This window comes from Canis lupus, chromosome 5 (genome assembly GCF_011100685.1).
Source record: "Canis lupus familiaris isolate Mischka breed German Shepherd chromosome 5, alternate assembly UU_Cfam_GSD_1.0, whole genome shotgun sequence".
In the NCBI taxonomy this organism is placed as follows: Eukaryota; Metazoa; Chordata; class Mammalia; order Carnivora; family Canidae; genus Canis; species Canis lupus.
In genome coordinates, this window is record NC_049226.1 from 80953801 (window position 1) to 80974981 (window position 21181).

The following is a 21181-nucleotide window of genomic DNA, read 5'->3' on the forward strand; positions in this document are numbered from 1 at the left end:
CATAAGGCATTTATCTACAAAATATATAAACTCTTACAACTCAATAATAAAAAGGCAACCCAATTAGAAGATCAAGGATGTGAATAGATATTTCTCCAAAGAAAATATACAAATGGCCAATAAGCACATGAAATGATGTTCAACATCATTAGCTATTAGGGAAACACAACTTAAAACGAGACTTAAGAAAATGAAAAACTCATACACTGCTGGTGAGAATTTCAAATGATGGAATGACTATACTAACCAGCCTGGTACCTTCTCAAAAAAAGGTTAAACATAGAGCTCCAGATGACCCAGCAATCCTATTCCTAGATATATACGCCCTAAAACAAACATATGTTCACACAAAAACTTGTACGTGAATATTATAGAGCAGTGTTATTCATAAGAGTCAAAAAGTGAAAATAAGTCAAATGGCCATCAAATGATAAATGTGGTATATCCATACAATGGAATATTATTCAGCCATCAAAAGAAATGAAGTTGAGACACATGCTACAACATGGATCAACCTTGAAAACATGATGCTGGGGCAGCCCGGGTGGCTCAGCGGTTTAGCACTACGCTTAGCCCAGGGCCTGATCCTGGAGACGTGGGTCTTGATCCCAGGTCGGGCTCTCTGCATGGAGCCTGCTTCTCCCTCTACCTGTGTCTCTTCCTCTCTCTCTTGCTCTCTCTCTCTCACGAATGAATAAATAAAATCTTTAAAAAAAAAAAAGAAAACATGATGCTATGGGAAAAGAAACCAGACATTAAAGGCTCCATATGATTCCATTTATATGAAATGTTCAGAATAGGGACACCTGGGTTACTCAGTGGTTGAGCATCTGCCTTTGGCTCAGGTCATGACCCTGGGTTCCTGGGATTGAGTCCGGCATTGGGCTCCCTACAGGGAGCCTGCTTTTCCCTCTGTCTATGTCTCTGCCTCTGTGTCTCTCATGAATATACAAATAAGATCTAAAAAAAAGAAAGAAAGAAGAAAGAAAGAAAGAAAGAAAGAAAGAAAGAAAGAAAGAAAGAAAGAAAGAAAGAAAGAAAGAAAGAAAGAAAGAAAAAAAAAGAAAAGTCCAGAACAGGCAAAACTATAGAGACAGATTTAGATTCCTGGTTCCTGAGGGCTGGAAGACTGCTGATAGGTAAGGAATTCCATTTTAGGTTGATGAAAGTGTCCTAATATTGATTGTGGTGATGGTCACACAACTCTGTGAACACACTAAAAACCATTAAATGCTACACTTTAAGTGGGTGAATTGTATGGTATACGAGTTACCTCAGTACAGCTGCTAAAAAAAAAAAGAGGAAGGAGCACCTGGATGGCTCAGTCAGTTGAGCATCTGACTCTTAATTTTGGCTCAGGTTATGATCTCAGGATAATGGTATTGAGCCCTGTGTTGGGCTCCAGGCTCAACCAAGAGTCTGTTTATCAGGGATCCCTGGGTGGCTCAGCGGTTTAGCACCTGCCTTCCGCCCAGGGCGTGATCCTGGAGACCCGGGATCAAGTCCTGCGTCGGGCTCCCTGCATGGAGCCTGCCTCTCCCTCTGCCTGTGTCTCTGCCTCTCTCTCTCCTCTCTGTGTCTCTCATGAATGAATAAATAAAATCTTAAAAAAAAAATTAAAAAAAAGAGTCTGCTTATCATTCTCTCCCTTTGACCTACTCCCTTTAAAACAAACAACAAATAAATATTTTTTAAAAATGCAGGAGATAAGAGAATTCATCTATATCTTTTTTTAAAAAGACTCTATTTATTCATGACAGCCCTTTACTATTTATTTATTCATGAAGCCCTTTTGCTCAAATTACCATTAGAGGAGTAAAGGCTGGAACCAAAAAATTTTTAGAAAAATATTATTGATATACAGCCTACAATGAATGAAGCTACGAACAAGCCATTTTATTTATTTCTCTGAGGTACAATCCTCATCCAAGTTTTCAAAAATCCTGTATGAAAAACATTGAGAGTGCTTTCCTATAAATAAATAAATATAATGAAGTATAAATGAAGTAGCATGTACGTTTTGCTGTACTGATCCACTTAGAATTTCTTACATATAGAGAAAATATTTTTGGAAGAAGTTAATGAATTAAACTATATTAAATGGATGTCATGACACAAAATGTTGAAATTTAATGACCTTAAGAAAAATTGCTTTTCTCATCATTTTTCCACATGTATACTTCACTTATTTTTTTTTTAAATGTAGTTATTTTAGAGAGAGAGAGAAAGAGGAGGGGAAGGGCTGAGGGAGAGGGAGAGAGAATTGTCGTATCTTGTTGGATCCTCCTCTTTTTTAGCATGTAGTATTATTCTTGGTCTCTTGTTACAGTCTTTGTTGTAAAGTCTATTTTGCACAATGTAAGTATTGCTACCCTGGCTTTATTTTGACACCATTTGCATGACAAATGTTTCTCCATCCCCTCACTTTCAACCTGCAGATATCTTTAGGTCTAAAATGAATCTCTTGTAGGCAGCACATAGATGGGTCTTGTTTTCTTACTCATTCTGTGACCCTAGGTCTTTGGAACAGGGCATTTAGTCCTTTTATGTTCAAAGTTAGTTAGTTAGTTGAGAGAGGAAGAGCATGTGTGAGAGGCTGAGGGGAGGGTAGGGGCAGAGGGAGAGAAAAATCTCAAGCAGGCCCCACCCCCAGCCTGATACAGGGTGCAATCTCATGACCCTGAGATCACAACCCAAGCTGAAATCAAGAGCCAGATGTCCATCGGACTGAGCCACCCAGGAGCCCCTACATTCAAAGTAATCACTGATATATATGTGTTTATGGTTGTTACTTGTTTTGTGGTTGTTTTAGTAGTTTTTATCTACTCTCTTCTTTAGAGAGAGAAGCAGACTCCCCGCTGAACTCCACACGTAGCTTGATCTCAGGATACCAGGATCATGATCTGAGCTAAAGGCAGATGCTTAACTGAGTCACCCAAGTGCCCCTCTGTGCCTGTTTCTCTGTGATAGAAAAGTCAGCTATGTCTTTTGCTCTTGAAAGTGATAGGTGGGGCACACACATTTAAGAAGGTGCCAGTCCTCCTTCATAGGGGATGTGTAGCCACTGCAGATACCGGGGCCAGAAGGGGCCACTCCAAGCCTGCGCAGGCGTAGGATGCAGGTTTACCAAAGTGCGGGCAACCTCCCTGGGAGGTGACCAACAGCTGCCACCAGAACTGAGGCCCTGTAAAATGCACAGGTCAGGAGATGTGTTGTTGAGGTTTATGTAGGTGTTCTAGGGGAGGGGACCCACAAGGCTGGGACTGAGGCAAGGGTGACTGGAGAGAGTGGATCCTCCAAAGCACAGAGTGGAGGGGTGGCCTGGTGTAAACAAGTTAGGTCATGAGGGCTGGTGGCCCTGTGTTTCCGTTGAGGGGCATGGGAGGGAAATAGTGCCTGCAAGCTCCTTTGTTCCTGGTGGGGTCTTCCTGCAATCCCTGCTTCTCTGGGACCTGCTCTGAGATAAGTAAATAACTCTCCCTCCTGTAGGACCGAGGTGTTTTTCAAGCTGCTGCTTCTACACTGGATCTCCTTGGGCTGTTTCTTGTGCTGTCTCTTAAAGGGTGGGGACTCAGCTTCCTAACACCATTGAGGCTCTCCCAGAGCTGAGCCCACTGATTTTTTAAATTCCAGGCTTTACGTCCCACACTGGTCTTAAGAACTCATGAAATTTGGCCCCTCTTGTTTTCAAAGCCAAAAGCCAAATGTTGGGGGGGGGGGGGTGTTTGTCTTCCCTCTGCAGGTTTCCTGATGTGATAGTCTGTTTCCTGCCCTGTGGCTCCCTCCCTCCTGCTGACTGTTGGGGGCCCTTTAGCACCCGCCCCTGTCTCTGCCCTTCCCACCCTCTTCAATGCAGCTTCTTCTCTCCCTTAAGTAGAGGAGTTTCTTCTACCAGCCTTTGGGTCTTTTTCTGGACTATTTATGCTGATGTGTTATCCAGTGGTGTGTATCTGTGGGATGAAGTGAGCTCAGGGTCCTCCTATTCTACATGTTCCCAGCCACTCTCCAGAAGGTGTTTTTTCAAGTAAAAAATGGTGGTCCAAGAGGCGCCTGGGTGGCTCAGTGGTTTACCGCCTGCCTTCGGCCCAAGGTGTGATCCCAGATTCCCCAGATCAAGTCCCGCATGGGGCTTCCTGCATGGAGCCTGCTTCTCTTCCCTCAGCCTGTGTCTCTGCCTCTCTCTCTCTCTGTGTCTCTCATGAATAAATAAGTAAAATCTTTAAGAAAAAAAAAAAAAAAAAAGAGTGGTCCATGAAAAAACACAGCTAGTTCAACTAGCAACTCAACCACACGTCTTTTTCTTTGAGACAACCATCATGCTTCAATACTCAGAAGTGCTGGAGTATTTCCCACCTCATCTTACAGAATTTTAAGAAGATGAATGTCACTCAAGGTTTAAGATTAAATAAAACTAATAATATTTCCTGCTCCAATAAAGACATTTTGAGGTTAACCTGGCATTCCGCTCTGCCCCTTCCTAAGTCCATACAGTTTCGTATGGAATCAACTACCTTGATTCATGCTAAGGCACCAGCAATTTTACCAACAAATGTCAATAGGGGAAAAAAACGCAAATAACATCTTAGTATTACTATGAAAATAGTTTCAAACTCACAGACCCCCTGAAGAGGAGATCCTCTCAGAGGTCCAAGAAAGTATGCTTTGAGAATTGCCTCCCTGGGCTGATTCCTATAGAACCAACCTGCCAATTAAACATGAGTTATCTCAGCAAGAGTTAAGTCTCAAAATTATCCCACATGTGACCCGAGTAAGACGGAGCATGGGCAAAGTGACAGGGTGGCTTCTACCATATTCAGTTTGATTGCTAATCCCACGTCAGCCATTAAAAAATATAGTCTAGGAGAGTTTTTCCTACAGGTTTTGATTATGAAATATTTGGCAGAGGAAGTCTAATTCAAACCAGCTGCTGGACTCTTGCTGAGCAGCAGTCGGTGAGAGCACACTGCCAAAAGGCCCCCTTTGGTGGGGAGGCCAGATGAGCTCATGCAAAGGCGTTTTAGCAGCTTCTGCCCCCTAAATCCCAAAAGCACACCACCACTCAATTTTCCAGATTGTAAAGTAGCCACACTTTCCTTGGATCTTTTTCTCTTTCAGTCAAAGAGCGTTTATAGGAAAAGACTACAAAATGTACATCCTACAAAATCCATAGCACCTTTACAACCGATGTGTTTTTCTACCTGTGTCATGTATCTGGCCTTCATCTCAAGAAGTATGTAAAATAAAAAATTTAAAAATTAAATAAAAAAATCTTCTCCATTTATCACTCTCACATTTTACTTATTCCTCACCAGCATGAAAATACCCACTATTAAGAGTATGTACACACACACACACACACACACACACATCTTGGTTTCTAAGAATCTGTAAATGTGCAAGCCAGTAAATGATGTTAATTTATATTGCCCTAACAACATTCTTTGCTTTTTGAACTACAATCAACTCTTATTTTATCAAGGACTACCAACTTCTGTGGGTAACGAAGGTCCTTGATTTCTCTTCCTTCCCTATGTGTTTATACTATCGTTTTTTCTTTGGCTCATCCACTCATAAGAACATGTTCCAAAAAAAAAAAAAAAGAACATGTTCCAAAGTATCAGAAGTTGGATTAATGAAAGTGAATATTCAGCCCTTTCTCATTACTCATAAATCTCAAACCCTCTTTCACCCACACTAAAGAGCCATAAACATACCACTTTCTGGCCTTGCTTCTCTCTGTGGAATACCTCCCAGTCTGGTTTCATCCGTTGGTTTCTCTTGGTGGCCAAACTCTACCCACTCTGGGAGGCAGAGGATGATTAAGCCCCATTTGGTTCAATCTTGTAGTGACGTCAACCAATTCCACCTGGCTGACAAGGCCACATGGAAAAAATAAACCTCTCATCTGCCTGTCATCTTTGCTCTAATCCACTGGTGCTTCCAGAACAAGGAATAAAGAATCTCTGCTGTTACATTAATTAAACTTATTAAGAAACAACATGTTCAGGGAGCTACAGGCTCCACCCATTTAATTTATGGCCAAGTTCAATTTGCATGTCTAGGTTGATCCAAATAATACATTTGAATTCCTCACATTTAACAGGAAACTTTCACTATTTATAGAAACTATTGGGTAGAGCTAAGCAACTCTTTTAACAATGGCCAAATCAAACCAATTATACTTTTTTTTAAGATTTTATTTATCCATTCATGATAGACAGAGAGAGAGAGAGAGAGAGAGAGGCAGAGACACAGGCAGAGGGAGAAGCAGGCTCCATGCAGGGAGCCCAACATGGGACTCGATCCTGGGACTCCAGAATCACTCCCTGGGTCAAAGGCAGGTGCCAAACCACTGAGCCACCCAGGGATCCCCAATTATACTTTTTACATAGAATTCCTCTTTGACAGATTTTCACTTAATAAATAATAATTACAATTAAAGCAGCTAATACTTACTCGAGCACTTAAAATGTGTCAAGTACCATTGTAGCATTTTACAAGTATTAACTCATCTAATACTCACACCCTATCTCATTAAGATTCACTAAAGAAATTAAAATTGCACAGCACAGAAAGGTTAAGTAACATGCTGTCAATTACCTACGATCAGAGGCAAAATCGGGACTCAAATGCAATTTATTAAGGATTGGTCTTATTATCTTCTATTAAATCTTCAGGGTTTTTTGGTGGAACGGGTTGTTTTAATTATATCAGCTTTACTAAGATATAATTAATGATGTTAGTACACTCAGAATTGTGCAACAATCACCACATTCAATTTTAGAAAACTTTCATTACCCTAAAAAGAAATCCAATTTCCATTAGCCATTACTGTCTATTTTTCCCCATCCACCTCACCTACAACCCTGGCAATGACCAACTTACTTTCTGTTTCTATAGATTTGCCTATTCTGGACATTTCATATAAACTAAATCATATAATATGTGGTGTTTTGTGTTTGGCTATTTTCACTTAATATGTTTTCAAGGTTCATCCACATTGCAGAGTATACCAGAAAACATTCTTTATTGCTGAATAATATTTCATTTTATGGACATACCACTTTTATCAATTGATGGACACTTGTGTTGTTTCCATTGTTTGGGTATTATGAATAATGTTATTGGGAATATTTGTGTATAAGTTTTTTTTTTTTTTTAAGTAAGCTCCATGCCCAGTGTGGAGCCCAACCTGGGGCTTGGACTTAGGGCCCTGAGATCCAGGCCTGAGCTGAGATCAAGAGTCAGATGCTCAATCACTGAGCCACCCAGGCACCCCTCATGTAAAAGTTTTTGTGTGAACCAAAGTTTTCATTTCTTTTGGGTATACAACCTAGGAGAGGAATTGCTAGGTCATATGGTGACTCTTTGTGTAGACTTGAGGAAGTGCCACATTGTTTTTTCACATCAAACACACCATTTTACATTCCCATCAGCAGTATATGAGGGTTACATTTTCTCCACATCCTAGTCTACAATTGTTATTATCTGTCTTTTTAATTATAGCCATTGTTGTGGGTGGGAAGTGGTATCTCATTGTAGTTTCAATTTCCATTTCCTTCATGGCTAATTATGTTGAGTATCTTTTCATGTGTTTATTGGTCTTTTGTATATTTTCCTTAGACAAATGTTTTTTTAGATCCTTTCCTCATTTTTATTTATTTATTTTTAAAGATTTTATTTATTTATTCATGAGAGACACACAGAGAGAGAGAGGCAGAGACATAGGCAGAAGGAGAAGCAGCCTCGTGGGACCCGATCCCGGGACTCTGGGATCACACCCTGACCCGAAGGCAGATGCCCAACCATTGAGCCACCCAGGCGTACCTCTTTCCTCATTTTTTAAATGGGTAGTTAACCTTTTTATTATTGAGTTGTAAGGGTTTTTTGTATATTTTGTAGATACGAGTCCCAAATTAGATAAATGATTTGCAAATATTTTCTCTCATTCTGTGGGTTGTCTTTTCACTTTCTTTTTCTTTTTTCTTTTTTTTTTTTTAATTTTTATTTATTTATGATAGTCACAGAGAGAGAGAGAGAGACAGGCAGAGACACAGGCAGAGGGAGAAGCAGGCGCCATGCACCGGGAGCCCGACGTGGGATTCGATCCCGGGTCTCCAGGATCGCACCCTGGGCCAAAGGCAGGCGCTAAACCGCTGCGCCACCCAGGGATCCCCATCTTTTTTGTCTTTTTACTCTCTTGATGGTGACATTTGAAGCATAAAAGTTTTTAATTTTAATGAAGCCCAACTGATTTATTTTTTTCTCTTGTTGCTTGTGCTTTTGGTGTCCTATCCAAGAAGACTCTGCCCAAGCTAAGGTCATGAAGATATACTTCTGTATCTTCTTCTAAGAGTTTTATACTTTTAGCTCTTAAATCTTATTTATATCTTTTCCCTATTTGCAAATCAATGCCACACTGATAGTATACACAGAACCACCCCATTTCCTTCTTTAATACCAAAGTGCTTTGGTGATCGAGGCCCAGTCTAGTCAATGGCCAGAAATAATTTGTTTTATAGGCTTGTACTTTCTAGTATCAAAGGCTCATCTATAGGATGTCACAGATTTCTACTTCATCTTTCCAATGACACACAATTAAGAAAATGTCTAAGGATAAAGCTACCCTCCTTGCATTCTATGATCATAACTGGAGTATAAGCTTCTTCCATAAAATTTAAACTTAAGAGGTATCCACAGTCATATTCATAAACTCTAAATCTTTGGGAAATATAAATTTAATAGTTGTAATTATAACTACTGAGATATGTCCACGTTTTCTTTTTTTTTTAAGATTTATTTATTTATTTTTATTTATGATAGACACAGAGAGAGAGAGAAAGAGGCAGAGACACAGGAGGAGGGAGAAGCAGGCTCCATGCCGGGAGCCCCACGTGGGACTTGATCCCGGGACTCCAGGATCGCGCCCTGGGCCAAAGGCAGGTGCCAAACCGCTGAGCCTCCCAGGGATCCCCTGTCCACATGTTTTCATAGGATTCCTGTCATGCTCCAAATGTAACTATGACTGAGAAACTATAATTTAAGTAATACATTGGACTCAACTAAGATTTACTGAAGGCCCACCATATATATGCAAAGCACTATGGGAGGGCTGAGATGACTAAATCAAGGTCCTGACCTCAAAGAGGTTATAATTTAGTGGGTATTAAAAAAAAATCCAGGAGGGAAACAAAACAAAACAAAACCAGAGAACTGATGGCTAAATTCAGTCTTTATGCAGAACTCTTACGTCCACAAAGAATTAATGAGGGTGCATCTCCCTAATTCTGAGGCTCAACAAATCCTTTATCTCTATTCTGTGATCTAGGTGCTCCAGCTCTAATTTACAGAGAAATTCCTAAAAGCTATGTGAGAATTATATATATATATATATATATATATATTTTTTTTTTTATGATAGTCACACAGATAGAGAGAGAGGCAGAGACACAGGCAGAGGGAGAAGCAGGCTCCATGCACCGGGAGCCCGAAGTGGGATTCGATCCCGGGTCTCCAGGATCGTGCCCTGGGCCAAAGGCAGGTGCCAAACCGCTGCGCCACCCAGGGATCCCAGAATTATATTTTTATAAGAAAAAAATGACATATGTAGGAGAACTTGGAAAGTTGAAGGAAATCCTATATAACATGAACGTCTTGCCGTAATTTAAAGAATACTCTTAAAAAAATAAATAAAGAATACTCTTCCTCAAATGACTCTGTCTACTCAAAGCAGGAACCCCCATCACCACTCCCACCCCCCCACACTGTTCCCTGGAGGACATACCAGATGGTTTTATTATGTAGCTTTTTTTTGCTACCAAATATTTTTCTATGGAGCTCCTTTTTAATATATAGCTTTTGAATTATTTCAAAACCAGATTCTCTTTTAAGACCAAATAAAGTTGAATGTGAATGTGTTCTCTGGTTTCACTAGTTTCTAGTTACCCCTTAAGACATCTTGGCCCAAAAATCTACATATCTCTATTCTTTTCCCTTCCAACTCTCTGCATCTGGCATGATAGAAACATCCTGTTGCTTCAGGTCAAATCAATGTTTATTTGCTGGCGTCAAAATTATGTGTTCTTATACTAGAAAGAGAATTGAAGAATATTTTGGCTGACTTGTGTGGTTTATCCACAGTACCGCATTCTGGTTTAAGTGATTTCATCACTCAGTCAAAAGGCTACCCCAATTTCAGTGGTTTTCTAGTCACAGTCAATAAAGTAAAGGAAAAAAAAAATCCTACTATTTATCTTTATGACTAAGCAAGACTTGAAGGGAACAGTTAGGAAGTTGTTTCAACAACTTAAAAAATGCTAGTGGCAGAAAACACTTACTGAGCTAGGAGCTGCAAAATAATCAATAAGGTTGTAAAAGAAACGTTTTTGTCTTCAACCAACTATATCAGCTACTTAAATGCTATTTTAGGTACCTAAGATAATAGAATTCACTTTCAAATTTTTTGGTAGATTTAGAGTAGGATAGCTATTTTATTTTTTTTGTCTTTAGACTTACCTCGTGGCAACAAGAGGGTAGCTATGACATGGTGATGCCCAGGCATCCCTTGTCCACGGCATACAGTCATAAAGCAGCAAATCCTTCTCAGTCACAGCCATGAGGACAGGTCTCCATTGTTGTCTTCCACCATCTAGTTTTGCCTGTTACAATGGTAAAATCCAGAAAGCAGAACTAATTATAATGATACGCAGTGTAAAAGTCCTTTCAGTGATGGTCTAACACAGTGGGTCTCCATTTTGTTCCTTGATCCTAACAGGCTTGAAGAACAGGAAACATCCCATCAGGTTCCATTCCACTGGCTAGGATTCTCCAATGGGAGGTGTGAGGTGGAGTGTGTAAGCTGGAAAAGCTTTCCCAGAGTGAGTGAGAGACAAAATCTAATGATAGGACTCTGTTTTTATAGAGTTCCCCATTACACTTTAGGATGTTTCTGTTTCTGTTTCAAATGTACCATTGCATTTACCTGCATAAAGTTCACTTACCTCTGTGAGGATTTAAAAGTTAGGAAAACAACCACTCTTTATCCATATTGTCAAGGATCCAAAGCCAGAAAGCAGAAGCGTATGCTGCCCCAGTATATCAAAACATTTCCCCCCATTGAAATAACAAACAGGGAATGCTTAACAATAGTGTTACTTTAACATGGATCCTAAAACAAAAAAAACATAGATGCTTCAGCTATCACTGATGGCTTCAAGGAGAAATCAAAATGATGAATCACTTACTCACAGAATTCTCTTAATACTACTTCTTACTTTCTTTTCCTTAATGACTTCTGAAGGTCATTTGGAAATGTCAGAGCACCCTAAGAATGTATCTATAATCTGAAAAGTGACCTGAGTGGTTTGGTTCTGTGTTATAATACCTACTGCCAGAACTTTCCCCTCGTAGTTAGAGCCACAAACTGATTCCACAAAATAGGGATGAATTCTAGCCAGTGAAGTGACTTATATTCTTGTATGTGCTGATGACCTAACTCTGAGAATGCAGCAAGACATGGCAGAAATAATTCAGCTTTTCTTATCAGTGAATCCAAGTTTTCTAAGATTCTATATTTAGTCTCTGGGTAACTCTATAATATCTGGAGGGAAAATTTCCAGATATTTTTTTAGATTCTTACATTTTTGTGTCACAGACAACCCAAAGGGATTTCTAAGTCTTTGTCTCTGAAATTGTTATAAATGATATTTCAATAGGGAAGATAAGGTAGTCTTCCCTTATTCATGGTTGCTTTTCATGGTTTGAGTAACCCACAGTCAACTACTGTCCTGAAGCAGATGATCTTCCTTCTGATGTGTGGTGAGAAAGTCAATCATAGCCTAACACTCCGACACAGTGCCTACGCCATTAACCTCACTTCATCTCACATCATCACAGAAATCACTAATATAGTACAATAAGATATTTGAGAAAGAGACCACATTCATATAACTTTTATTACAGTTATTGTTATAATTGTTCTATTTTATTATTAGCTATTGCTAATCTCTTACTTTGCCCAATTTATAAATTAAATTTTATTATATGTATGTATGAATAGGAAAAAATATAGTGTGTATATAACATTCAGTACTATCTGTGGTTTCAGGTATCCACTGGGGGTCTTGAAACGTATCCCCAGTGCATAAGGGGGACCACTATAATGCAAAATCTATCTTCCCAAGAGTTTAAAATGGCAATCTCAGTTTCTTTTCCTTAAAGATAGGGAGAGAGGGGGTAGCGGGAGGAGAGGGATAGAAGGAGTAGGAGAGAGAATCCTAAGCAGGCTCCATGCCCAGCACAGAGCCCAATGCAGGGCTCAATCTCACAACCCTGAGATCATACCTCAGCCAAAATCAAGAGCAAGGACGCTTAACTGACTGAGCCACCCAGGTGCCCTAGCAATCTGACTTTTAAAATTGATTATTTCCCAGGATGCCTGAGAGGTTCAGAGGTTAAGTGTCTGCCTTCAGCTCAGGGCATGATCCTGGAGTCCCAGGATCACGTCCCACATCGGGCTCCCTGCATGGAGCCTGCTTCTTCCTCTGTCTGTGTCTCTGCCTGTCTCTCTCTGTGTCTGTCATGAATAAATAAATAAAATATTTTTTAAAAAATTAATTTTCCCCTAAGTTATAAGAGAGATTTTGAAGGCTAGATCAGAGCATATACATTTGGAAAACCTAATTTTTTTAAAAGAGATTTTATTTATTTATTCATGAGAGACACACAGAGAGAGAGAGACAGGCAGAGACACAGGCAGAGGGAAAAGCAGGCTCCATGCAGGAAGCCCTATGTGGGATTCGATCCCAGGACTCCAGGATCACACCCTGAGCCAAAGGCAGACGTTTAACCGCTGAGCCACCCAGATGTCCTAGAAAACCTAAATTAAATGTATTTTAGAGACATTTAGAAAGATAAAGAAGATATTTTAGGCAATAGAGGAAAACTGGTAATACCAATAGAAATAATATCTAATTTCAAGATAGAGAACTTTTTGTTCAACTAACAATTTTTATTTTTTTTTATTTTATTTTTTTAAAGATTTTTTTTTTTAATTTATTTATGACAGTCACACACAGAGAGAGAGAGAGGCAGAGACACAGGCAGAGGGAGAAGCAGGCTCCATGCACCGGGAGCCCGATGTGGGATTCGATCCCGGGTCTCCAGGATCGCGCCCTGGGCCAAAGGCAGGCGCCAAACCGCTGCGCCACCCAGGGATCCCTCAACTAACAATTTTTAAAAAGTGTTTATTCTTTGGCCCTTTTGAGTCCCTAGTTTTTAGAGAACTTCTTTTCTCTCTTCTATGTACCATTGCAGTAAAGTGAAACGTCATTTTAAATCATTCTGTTTGTCTATTTGCCTCAAGTTATAAGGACACTGTTTGCTTTCAGTGTAGTCAAAATGCTGCCTGCTATATATAGCATGTGTTTTTGGTTGTGGTATCGGTACAAGCAGCCTTGGGGCTCCACTAGTAAGTATTTGGCCAGAGAAAAAAGGGATACTAATGTTAGGGTTCTGGTTTGCTTGTGTTTCAACACCCACACATGCACACACCTAGCTAAACAACAGCCTTCTCCAAATTTTATTTTTAATAGAGTTGAATAACACTAAAGATGAAAAATTAACAGTTACTATTCATTCCCTAAATCCTAAACCTATAAATCAATCTTTTTGACAAGTGATATACTTCTGTCCTTAATTGTGTTATTATGATAGAAAATAGAGAGCAAAAACTAAATAAACCACTCCACTAATGCTGATTTAATGTTTATGGTCCTAACTTGAGTATTTACACATTTTGAGAATTATTATTTTTTAAAAGATTTTATTAATTCATTCATGAGAGACACACAGAGAGAGAAGCAGAGACATAGGCAGAGGGAGAAGCAGGCTCCATGCAGGAAGCCCGATGTGGGACTCGATCCTCAGGACTCCAGCATCACGCCCTGAGATGGAAGGCAGACACTTAACCGCTGAGCCACCCAGGCATCCCTGAACTTGTATTCTTGAAAAATATTTTATAATTAGTGATTTGTTTGTTTTTTGTATGAATATATACAGACATACACAAAAAAAATTACTGAGCATCTACTATATATATAGCATTAGGCTAACATCTCTGGGGGCAGTAAAGATTTGGGAAAAAATTGTTCCCATCTTCCAAGAGCTCAAAATTGATTGGAAGAAACACCACATAAATATGGTCCATAAAAGACATTGTGATGAATTGGTGGCCTTGTTTTCCTCCTTTCTACTTGTCTTTATGGAACACAAACCAAATTAATTTCTCTTTAAATGTCTAACAAGTTGGGATCCCTGGGTGGGTCAGCGGTTTAGCACCTGTCTTTGGCCCAGGGCGCGATCCTGAAGTCCCAGGATCGAGTCCCGCGTCAGGCTCCCTGCATGGAGCCTGCTTCTCCCTCTGCCTGTGTCTCTGCCTCTCTCTCTGTCTATTGTGAATAAATAAATAAAATTAAAAAAAAAATAAAAGTCTAACAACTCTCTGGTGCCTGGGTGGTTCAGTGGTTGAATGTCTACTTTTGGCTTAGGTTGTGATCCCAGTGTGCTGGGATCAACTCCTGCATCAGGCTCCCCATGGGGAGCCTGCTTCTCCTTCTGCCTATGTCTCTGTTTCTCTATGTCTCTCATGAACGAATTAATAAAAATTTTTATCTCTATGTGTGTGTCTCTCATGAATAAATAAATAAAATAAATAAAATCTTATAAATAAGCAAATAAGTTCAACCTTGATGGAAGGTAATTTTTTTAAAATTTTTTATTTATTTATGATAGTCACAGAGAGAGAGAGAGAGAGAGAGGCAGAGACATAGGCAGAGGGAGAAGCAGGCTCCATGCACCGGGAGCCTGACGTGGGATTCGATCCCGGGTCTCCAGGATGGTGCCCTGGGCCGAAGGCAGGCGCTAAACTGCTGCGCCACACAGGGATCCCCGATGGAAGGTAATTTGGCAATATTTATCAAAATTACAAATGCATATCCCCTTTTGTGGTTCTTTCAAAATATGTCCACAAAGTCTTTACTACTCTTCTTTTAAGAGGTAGAGCCCTTAGGTGTAGAGTAAACTTAACTCAGGCTAATGAAAAGAATATAGCAGAACAGACTATGAAAGGGACTATGGCTTCTATTTTGCTCTTTCTCTCAGATCACTCACTCTGGGGAAAACCAGTAGCCATGTCTTAAGGACCCTCAGGCAGCCCTGTACCAAAGGCCTCCATGGCAAGAAACTAAGGCCTCCTGCCAACAGCCATGTGAATGGATCATGCTGGAAGTGGCCCTCCCAACCTCAGTCAAGCCCTCCCATGACTGCCCCCTGGCTGATAGCCTGACTGCTGCAACTTCATGAGGGATCCCAAGCCCGAACCATCCAGCTATACTGCTGCCATATTTCTTTCTTCAGAAACTATGTGAGGTAAATATTTGTTATTTTAAGGCCACTAAGTTTGGGAGTCATTTGTCATGTAGCAATAGATAACTAAAACACCCCCTTGAACTCAGCTCTTCTGGGGATTTATCTTATCCTTCAGGTATAGAAATATCCCTACTCTCTAAATTATCGATATCTAAATATAGTAACTGCTGCTTCAGAAGACATGAACACATATTTCTCCAAAGACATCCAGATCACCAATAGACACAAAAAAAGATGCTCAATATCACTCATCATCAGAAAAATGCAAACTGAAACTATAGTGAGATATCACCTCACACTTGTCAGAATAACTACAATCAGAAAATATAAGTAAGAAACAACAGTGTTTGCAAGGATATAGAAAGAAAAGAACCCTCTTACACTGTTGGTGAGGACGCAAACTGGTGCATTCACTGTGGAAAATAATATGGAGGCTCCTCAAAAAATTAAAAATAGAGCTGCCCTAAAATCCAGTAATCAAACTACTGGGTATTTACCAGAAGAATACAAAAATACTAATTTGAAGGGATATATGTATGCATCTCCATGCGTATAGCAGCATTATTTAGAAGGAGGAGGAGGAGGAGGAAAAGAAGGAGGAGAAGAAGGAAAAGGCAAACAAGGTGAAGAAGAAGAAAGAGAAGAAAGAGGAGAAGAAGATGATGACGAAGAAGAAGAGGAGGAGGAGGAAGAGATTTATATATACATACAAGGAAAAAAAGAGGCACTGTTGTACCAGGAGAAAAACTTTTTTTTGAGGATAAAAAGTACATCTTATTTTTTAAGATTTTATTTTAGTTCCAGTAAGTTAACATAGTGTTATATTAATTTCAGGTGTACAATATGATTCAACATTTCAATACATCACCTGGTACTCATTACGGTAAGTGTCCTCCTTAAATCTCCATCATGTATTCAACCAATCCCTCCACCCATCTCCCTCTGGTAATCTTCAGTTTGCTCTCTATGTCTGTTTCTTGATCTGTTTTTCATATTTTCCCTTTGTTTTGTTTCTTAAATTCTACATATAAGTGAAATCATATGGTATTTTTCTGACTGACTTATTTACTGTTTAGCCCCGTGTATGTCATTGCAAATGTCAAGATTTCATTTTTTATGGCTGAATATTATGGCTGAATAATATTCTATTGTGTATATATACCGCATCTTCTTTATTCATCAGTCATTGGACACTTGGGCTATTTCCTTATCTTGGCTATTGTAAATAATGTTGCTATAAACATCGGGGTACATGTAACCTTTTGGATTAGTGTTCTTGTATTCTTGGGTAAATACCCAGTAGTGCAATTGCTGGATCATAAGGTAGTTCTATTTTTAACTATATGAAGAATCTACATACTATTTTCCATAGTGGCTGCACCAGTTTGCATTCCCACCAACAGTGCACAAGTGTTCCTGTATCTACACATCCTCACCAACACTTGTTGTTTCTTGTGTTTTTTTACTTTAGCCATTCTGACAGTATGAGATATTTCATTGTAGTTTTGATTTGCATTTCCCTGATGAAAAGTTATGCTGAGCATTTCTTCATGTGTCTGTTGGATTTTGGATGTATTCTTTGAAGAAATGTCTGTTCGTGTCTTCTGTCCATTTTTAAATTGGATTATTTTTTTTTGAAGTTCTTTATGTATTTTGGCCAACCCTTTATCGAATGTCATTTGCAGTATCTTCTCCCATTCAATAGGCTGCCTTTTAGTTTTGTTGACTGCTTCCTTCACTGTGCAGAAGTTTTTTATTCTGATGAAGTCCTAATAGTTTATGTTTGCTTTTATTTCCCTTGCCTTGGGAAAGACATATCTAGAAAGATGTTGCTATAGTCGATGTCAGAGAAGTTACTTCCTGTGCTCTCTTCTAGGACTTTTATGGTTTCAGGTATCACATTTAGGTATTTAATCAATTTTTAATTTATTTTTGTGTATTATGTAAAAAAGTGGTTCAGTTTCACTCTATTGCATGTAGCTGTCTAGTTTTCTCAGCACTGTTTGTTGTAGACACATTCTTTTTCCCACTGGATATTCTTTTCTCCTTTGTTGAAGACTGATTATGTATTGTGGGTTTACTTCTGGATTTTCTATTCTGTTTCAATAATCTATGTCTATTTTTGTGTCAGTACCATACTGTTTTGATTACTACAGCTTTGTAATATAACTTGAAGTCTAAAATTGTGAAGCCTCTAGCTTCATCTTTCTTTTTCAAGATTGTTTTGGCTATCTGGGGTCTTTTGCAGTTCTATACAAATTTAATATTCTTTGTTCTAGTGAAAAATGCTGTTGGTATTTTGATAGGGAGTGCTTAAACATGTAGATTGTTTTCGGTAGTGTAGATATTTTAAGAATATTTGTTCTCCCAATCCAGGAGCATGGTATGCCTTTCTATTTCTTTGTGTCATCTTCAATCTCTTTCATCAGTGTTTTATCATTTTCTGAGTATAGGTCTTTCACCTTTTTGGTTAGGTTTGTTCCTAGATATCTTATTATTTTGGGTGCAAGTGTAAATGAGATTTTTTTCTTAATTTCTCTTTCTGCTGCTTCATTTTTAGGGTATAGAAATGCAACAGATTTCTGCACACTGATTTTGTATCCTGCAGATTTTACTGAATTCATTTATCCATTCTAGCAGTTTTTTGATAGAGTCTTTTAGGTTTTGTTTTTTGTTTTTTTAAGATTTTTAATTTATTTATTCATGAGAGACAGAGAGAGAAAGAGAGGCAGAGACATGGGCAGAGGGAGAAGCAGGCTCTATGCGGGGAGCCCGAAGTGGGACTCTATCCTGGGACTCCAGGATCATGCCCTGGACTGTAGGCTGCGCTAAACCACTGAGCCACTCAGGCTGCCCTCTTTTAGGTTTTCTATATAGAGTATCCTGTCATCTGCAAATAGTGAGTTTTACTTCTTCCCTACCAATTCAGATCTCTTTTATTTCTTTTTGTTGTCTGATTGCTGTGGCTAGGACTTCTAGTACTATGTTAAATAAAAGTGATGAGAGTGGACATTCATTGAGTATGATGTTCGCTGTGGGTTTTTCATATACGGTCTTGATTATTTTGAGATATGTTCCCTCTAAACCTACTTTGTCAAGGGATTTTATCATGAATCAGTGTCATACTTTGTCAAATGCTTTCTTTTTTTTTTTTTTTTTTTTTTGTCTTTTTTTTGTCAAATGCTTTCTTCTGCATCTATTGATGTGATTTTATGGTTCTTACCCTTTCTCTTATTGATGTGATGTATGACATTGATTGATTTGTGAATATCAAACCATCCTTGTAACCCAGGAATAAATCCCACTATATTGTGATGATATTTTTAAATGTATTGTTGAATTTGGTTTGGTAGTATTTTGCTGAGAATTTTTCATCTATGCTCATTAAGTATGTTGGGCCTAACATTCTCTTTTTTAGTGATATCTTTATCTGGTTTTGGTATCAGGGTAATGTTGGTCTTACAGGATAAATTTGGAAGTTTTCCTTCCTTTTCTATTTTTTGGAATAATTTAAGAAGAATCATTATTAATTTTCCAAGAAACAGACTCTTAACTATAGAGAACAAACTGATAGTTATCTGAAAGGAGGTGGATGGGGGGATGGTGATACAGGTGATGGGGTTTAAAGAGTAGACTTACCATGATGAGCACTGTGGAATGTGTAGAATTGCCGAATTACCTGAAACTAATTGTATATCTGAAACTAATATATACTGTATGTTAACTATACTGGAATTAAAATAAAAAACTTAAAACATTTAGAAACAATGATAAATTTAACTAACATACTAAAACTTTCAAAATCATAGGTACTTATACCATGATTCTCATTAGTTTCTTCTCTGCTTAATTATCCTTTTTTTTTTTAATAAATTTTTATTTATTTATGATAGTCACACACAGAGAGAGAGAGAGAGGCAGAGACACAGGCAGAGGGAGAAGCAGGCTCCATGCACCGGGAGTCCGATGTGGGATTCGATCCCGGGTCTCCAAGATCGTGCCCTGGGCCAAAGGCAGGCGCCAAACTGCTGCGCCACCCAGGGATCCCTGCTTAATTATCCTAATTATGCGTCTTAGAAATTATCACAATGCTAATTCTGTGTTCTAACTTAGCATAATTATTATTTGAAACATTTATAAAATTTCAGAGCTCAAAAGAAAAAACAGATTAGTAGAGTCCAGTGTTGGTCTACACAATTTCCTGGTGAGTTACCAAACAAGATTGCTAGGCCCCACCACAGATTTATCAAATCAGAACTGTGTTGAGGTGGGACATGGGGGAGGGGAGGGTGGAGAGCAGACCTCACAAACTAGTTAAAACAAAATAAAAACAAGAGAACAATATATTCCTGTGCTGATACTGACATAATCCCAGCCCCTTTGGACACACATTAGGGAACCAGGATTCAAAGAGATGAAGGAACTTTTAAAAAGCTCTAAAAGCAGTGGAAACCAGAACTACTACTTAAAACACTCATTTTAGAACCCTCAGTCCAGTCTTCTTTTTTCAACTCCTGGTGCCCGAGCTGACCGTCAAGGACCCAAAAGAAAAAGGATGTACCATAACATCATGTATACTCAAAGTCTCCCTTTAGTCAAAATGGGATTCAAACTAATTTGGATTAAGTTCTTCCTTTCCTTTTACCCAATGTCCTTTTTTCATTTTTCAATTGTGGAAGACAACCATACATTTGGCTAATGGCTTGTAAAATATTTTGCGTATTTTATACTTTTCCCAGAACAAGGGAATAAGCTTTCTGTCCCTGAATCTCTGGCAATAGACTAGAACAGGGGTTGTGAAACTATGACCTATGGGCCAAATGCAGCCTTGTACCTGTTTTTATAAATAAAGTTTTATTGAAACACAGCCACACCTCTCCATTTTCATACTGTCTACCACTGTTTTCTTGTTCCAACTGCAGAGTCAAGTAGTTGTGACACTATCTGGCCCATGGCAGAAAAAGTTTGCTGATCCTATTCTAAAATCATGAAAATTATCCTCTGTCATTAAGGAAAGAGATGGTAATAAGAATCTCTTTTTAGTTATCTTGTGATGATGATTATCATGACAGTCAGTTCTTCTGATGGAGGTAATAATCAGCAACAAATAACTAAATGGTAGGGAGGAGAAACACAAGATCAACAAACAAAAGATCTGCAAGCTAGATATCCAGGACCTGACTGCATGATAAAGATTACAGGTATATGAAATGCGGGAACCACCTTGGCCCTGAATGGTGACCCAGTGAGACCCTGCCCTGCCTCTCAACCTACCTGTTCTGCCAGCCAGGCAATGTGCTTGACCTCCTTGCTGCCTCCTGCTGTACTGGTTGCACCAAGCATGGCATTGAGTTCAGCCAACACCTGTGGGAGGAGAGCCATTATGTTGGTGTGGATAGCTACGAACCAGGAGTGTGCTGTGGCTGTATCCTTGCAGCGCAGGATCAACGTGTTTCTGCTATCAGGAGAATGTAGTTCTATCAATCTGTGTGGAAAAAGAAAAAAAAAAAAAAGCTAGATCAGAAGTTATCAAACCTGCCAGAGTGTAACATATGTAACTGGAAATCTATTTTAATTTTACATTCCAGAATAGAGATACTTTCTCTTAATTCCTTCGGGCCCAATTTCACAGAAAACCACATATGGAAAGATAATCATCAGAAAGACTAACTGCTGGGTCTGCTGTTTCAGTGTGTTAATGTAATGACCTAAAATGAAGGAACCTATTGTATGGGCTATGGTAAAACACCTTGCT

General features: G+C 39.0%; 1 protein-coding gene across 2 annotated transcripts in view; it reads right to left on the reverse strand.

Moving 5' to 3' along the window:
- SNTB2 (syntrophin beta 2) overlaps positions 1 to 21181 on the reverse strand; it is a 115868-nt gene that overhangs the window by 25032 nt on the left and 69655 nt on the right. For both annotated transcript variants that reach the window (XM_038538488.1, XM_038538489.1), the window contains exons 3-4: positions 20701 to 20911; positions 10516 to 10658 (exon numbers count right to left, since the gene is read on the reverse strand). In XM_038538488.1, the coding sequence (XP_038394416.1) occupies positions 10516 to 10658; positions 20701 to 20911 (354 nt within the window). The remainder of the gene's footprint in view (positions 1 to 10515; positions 10659 to 20700; positions 20912 to 21181) is intronic.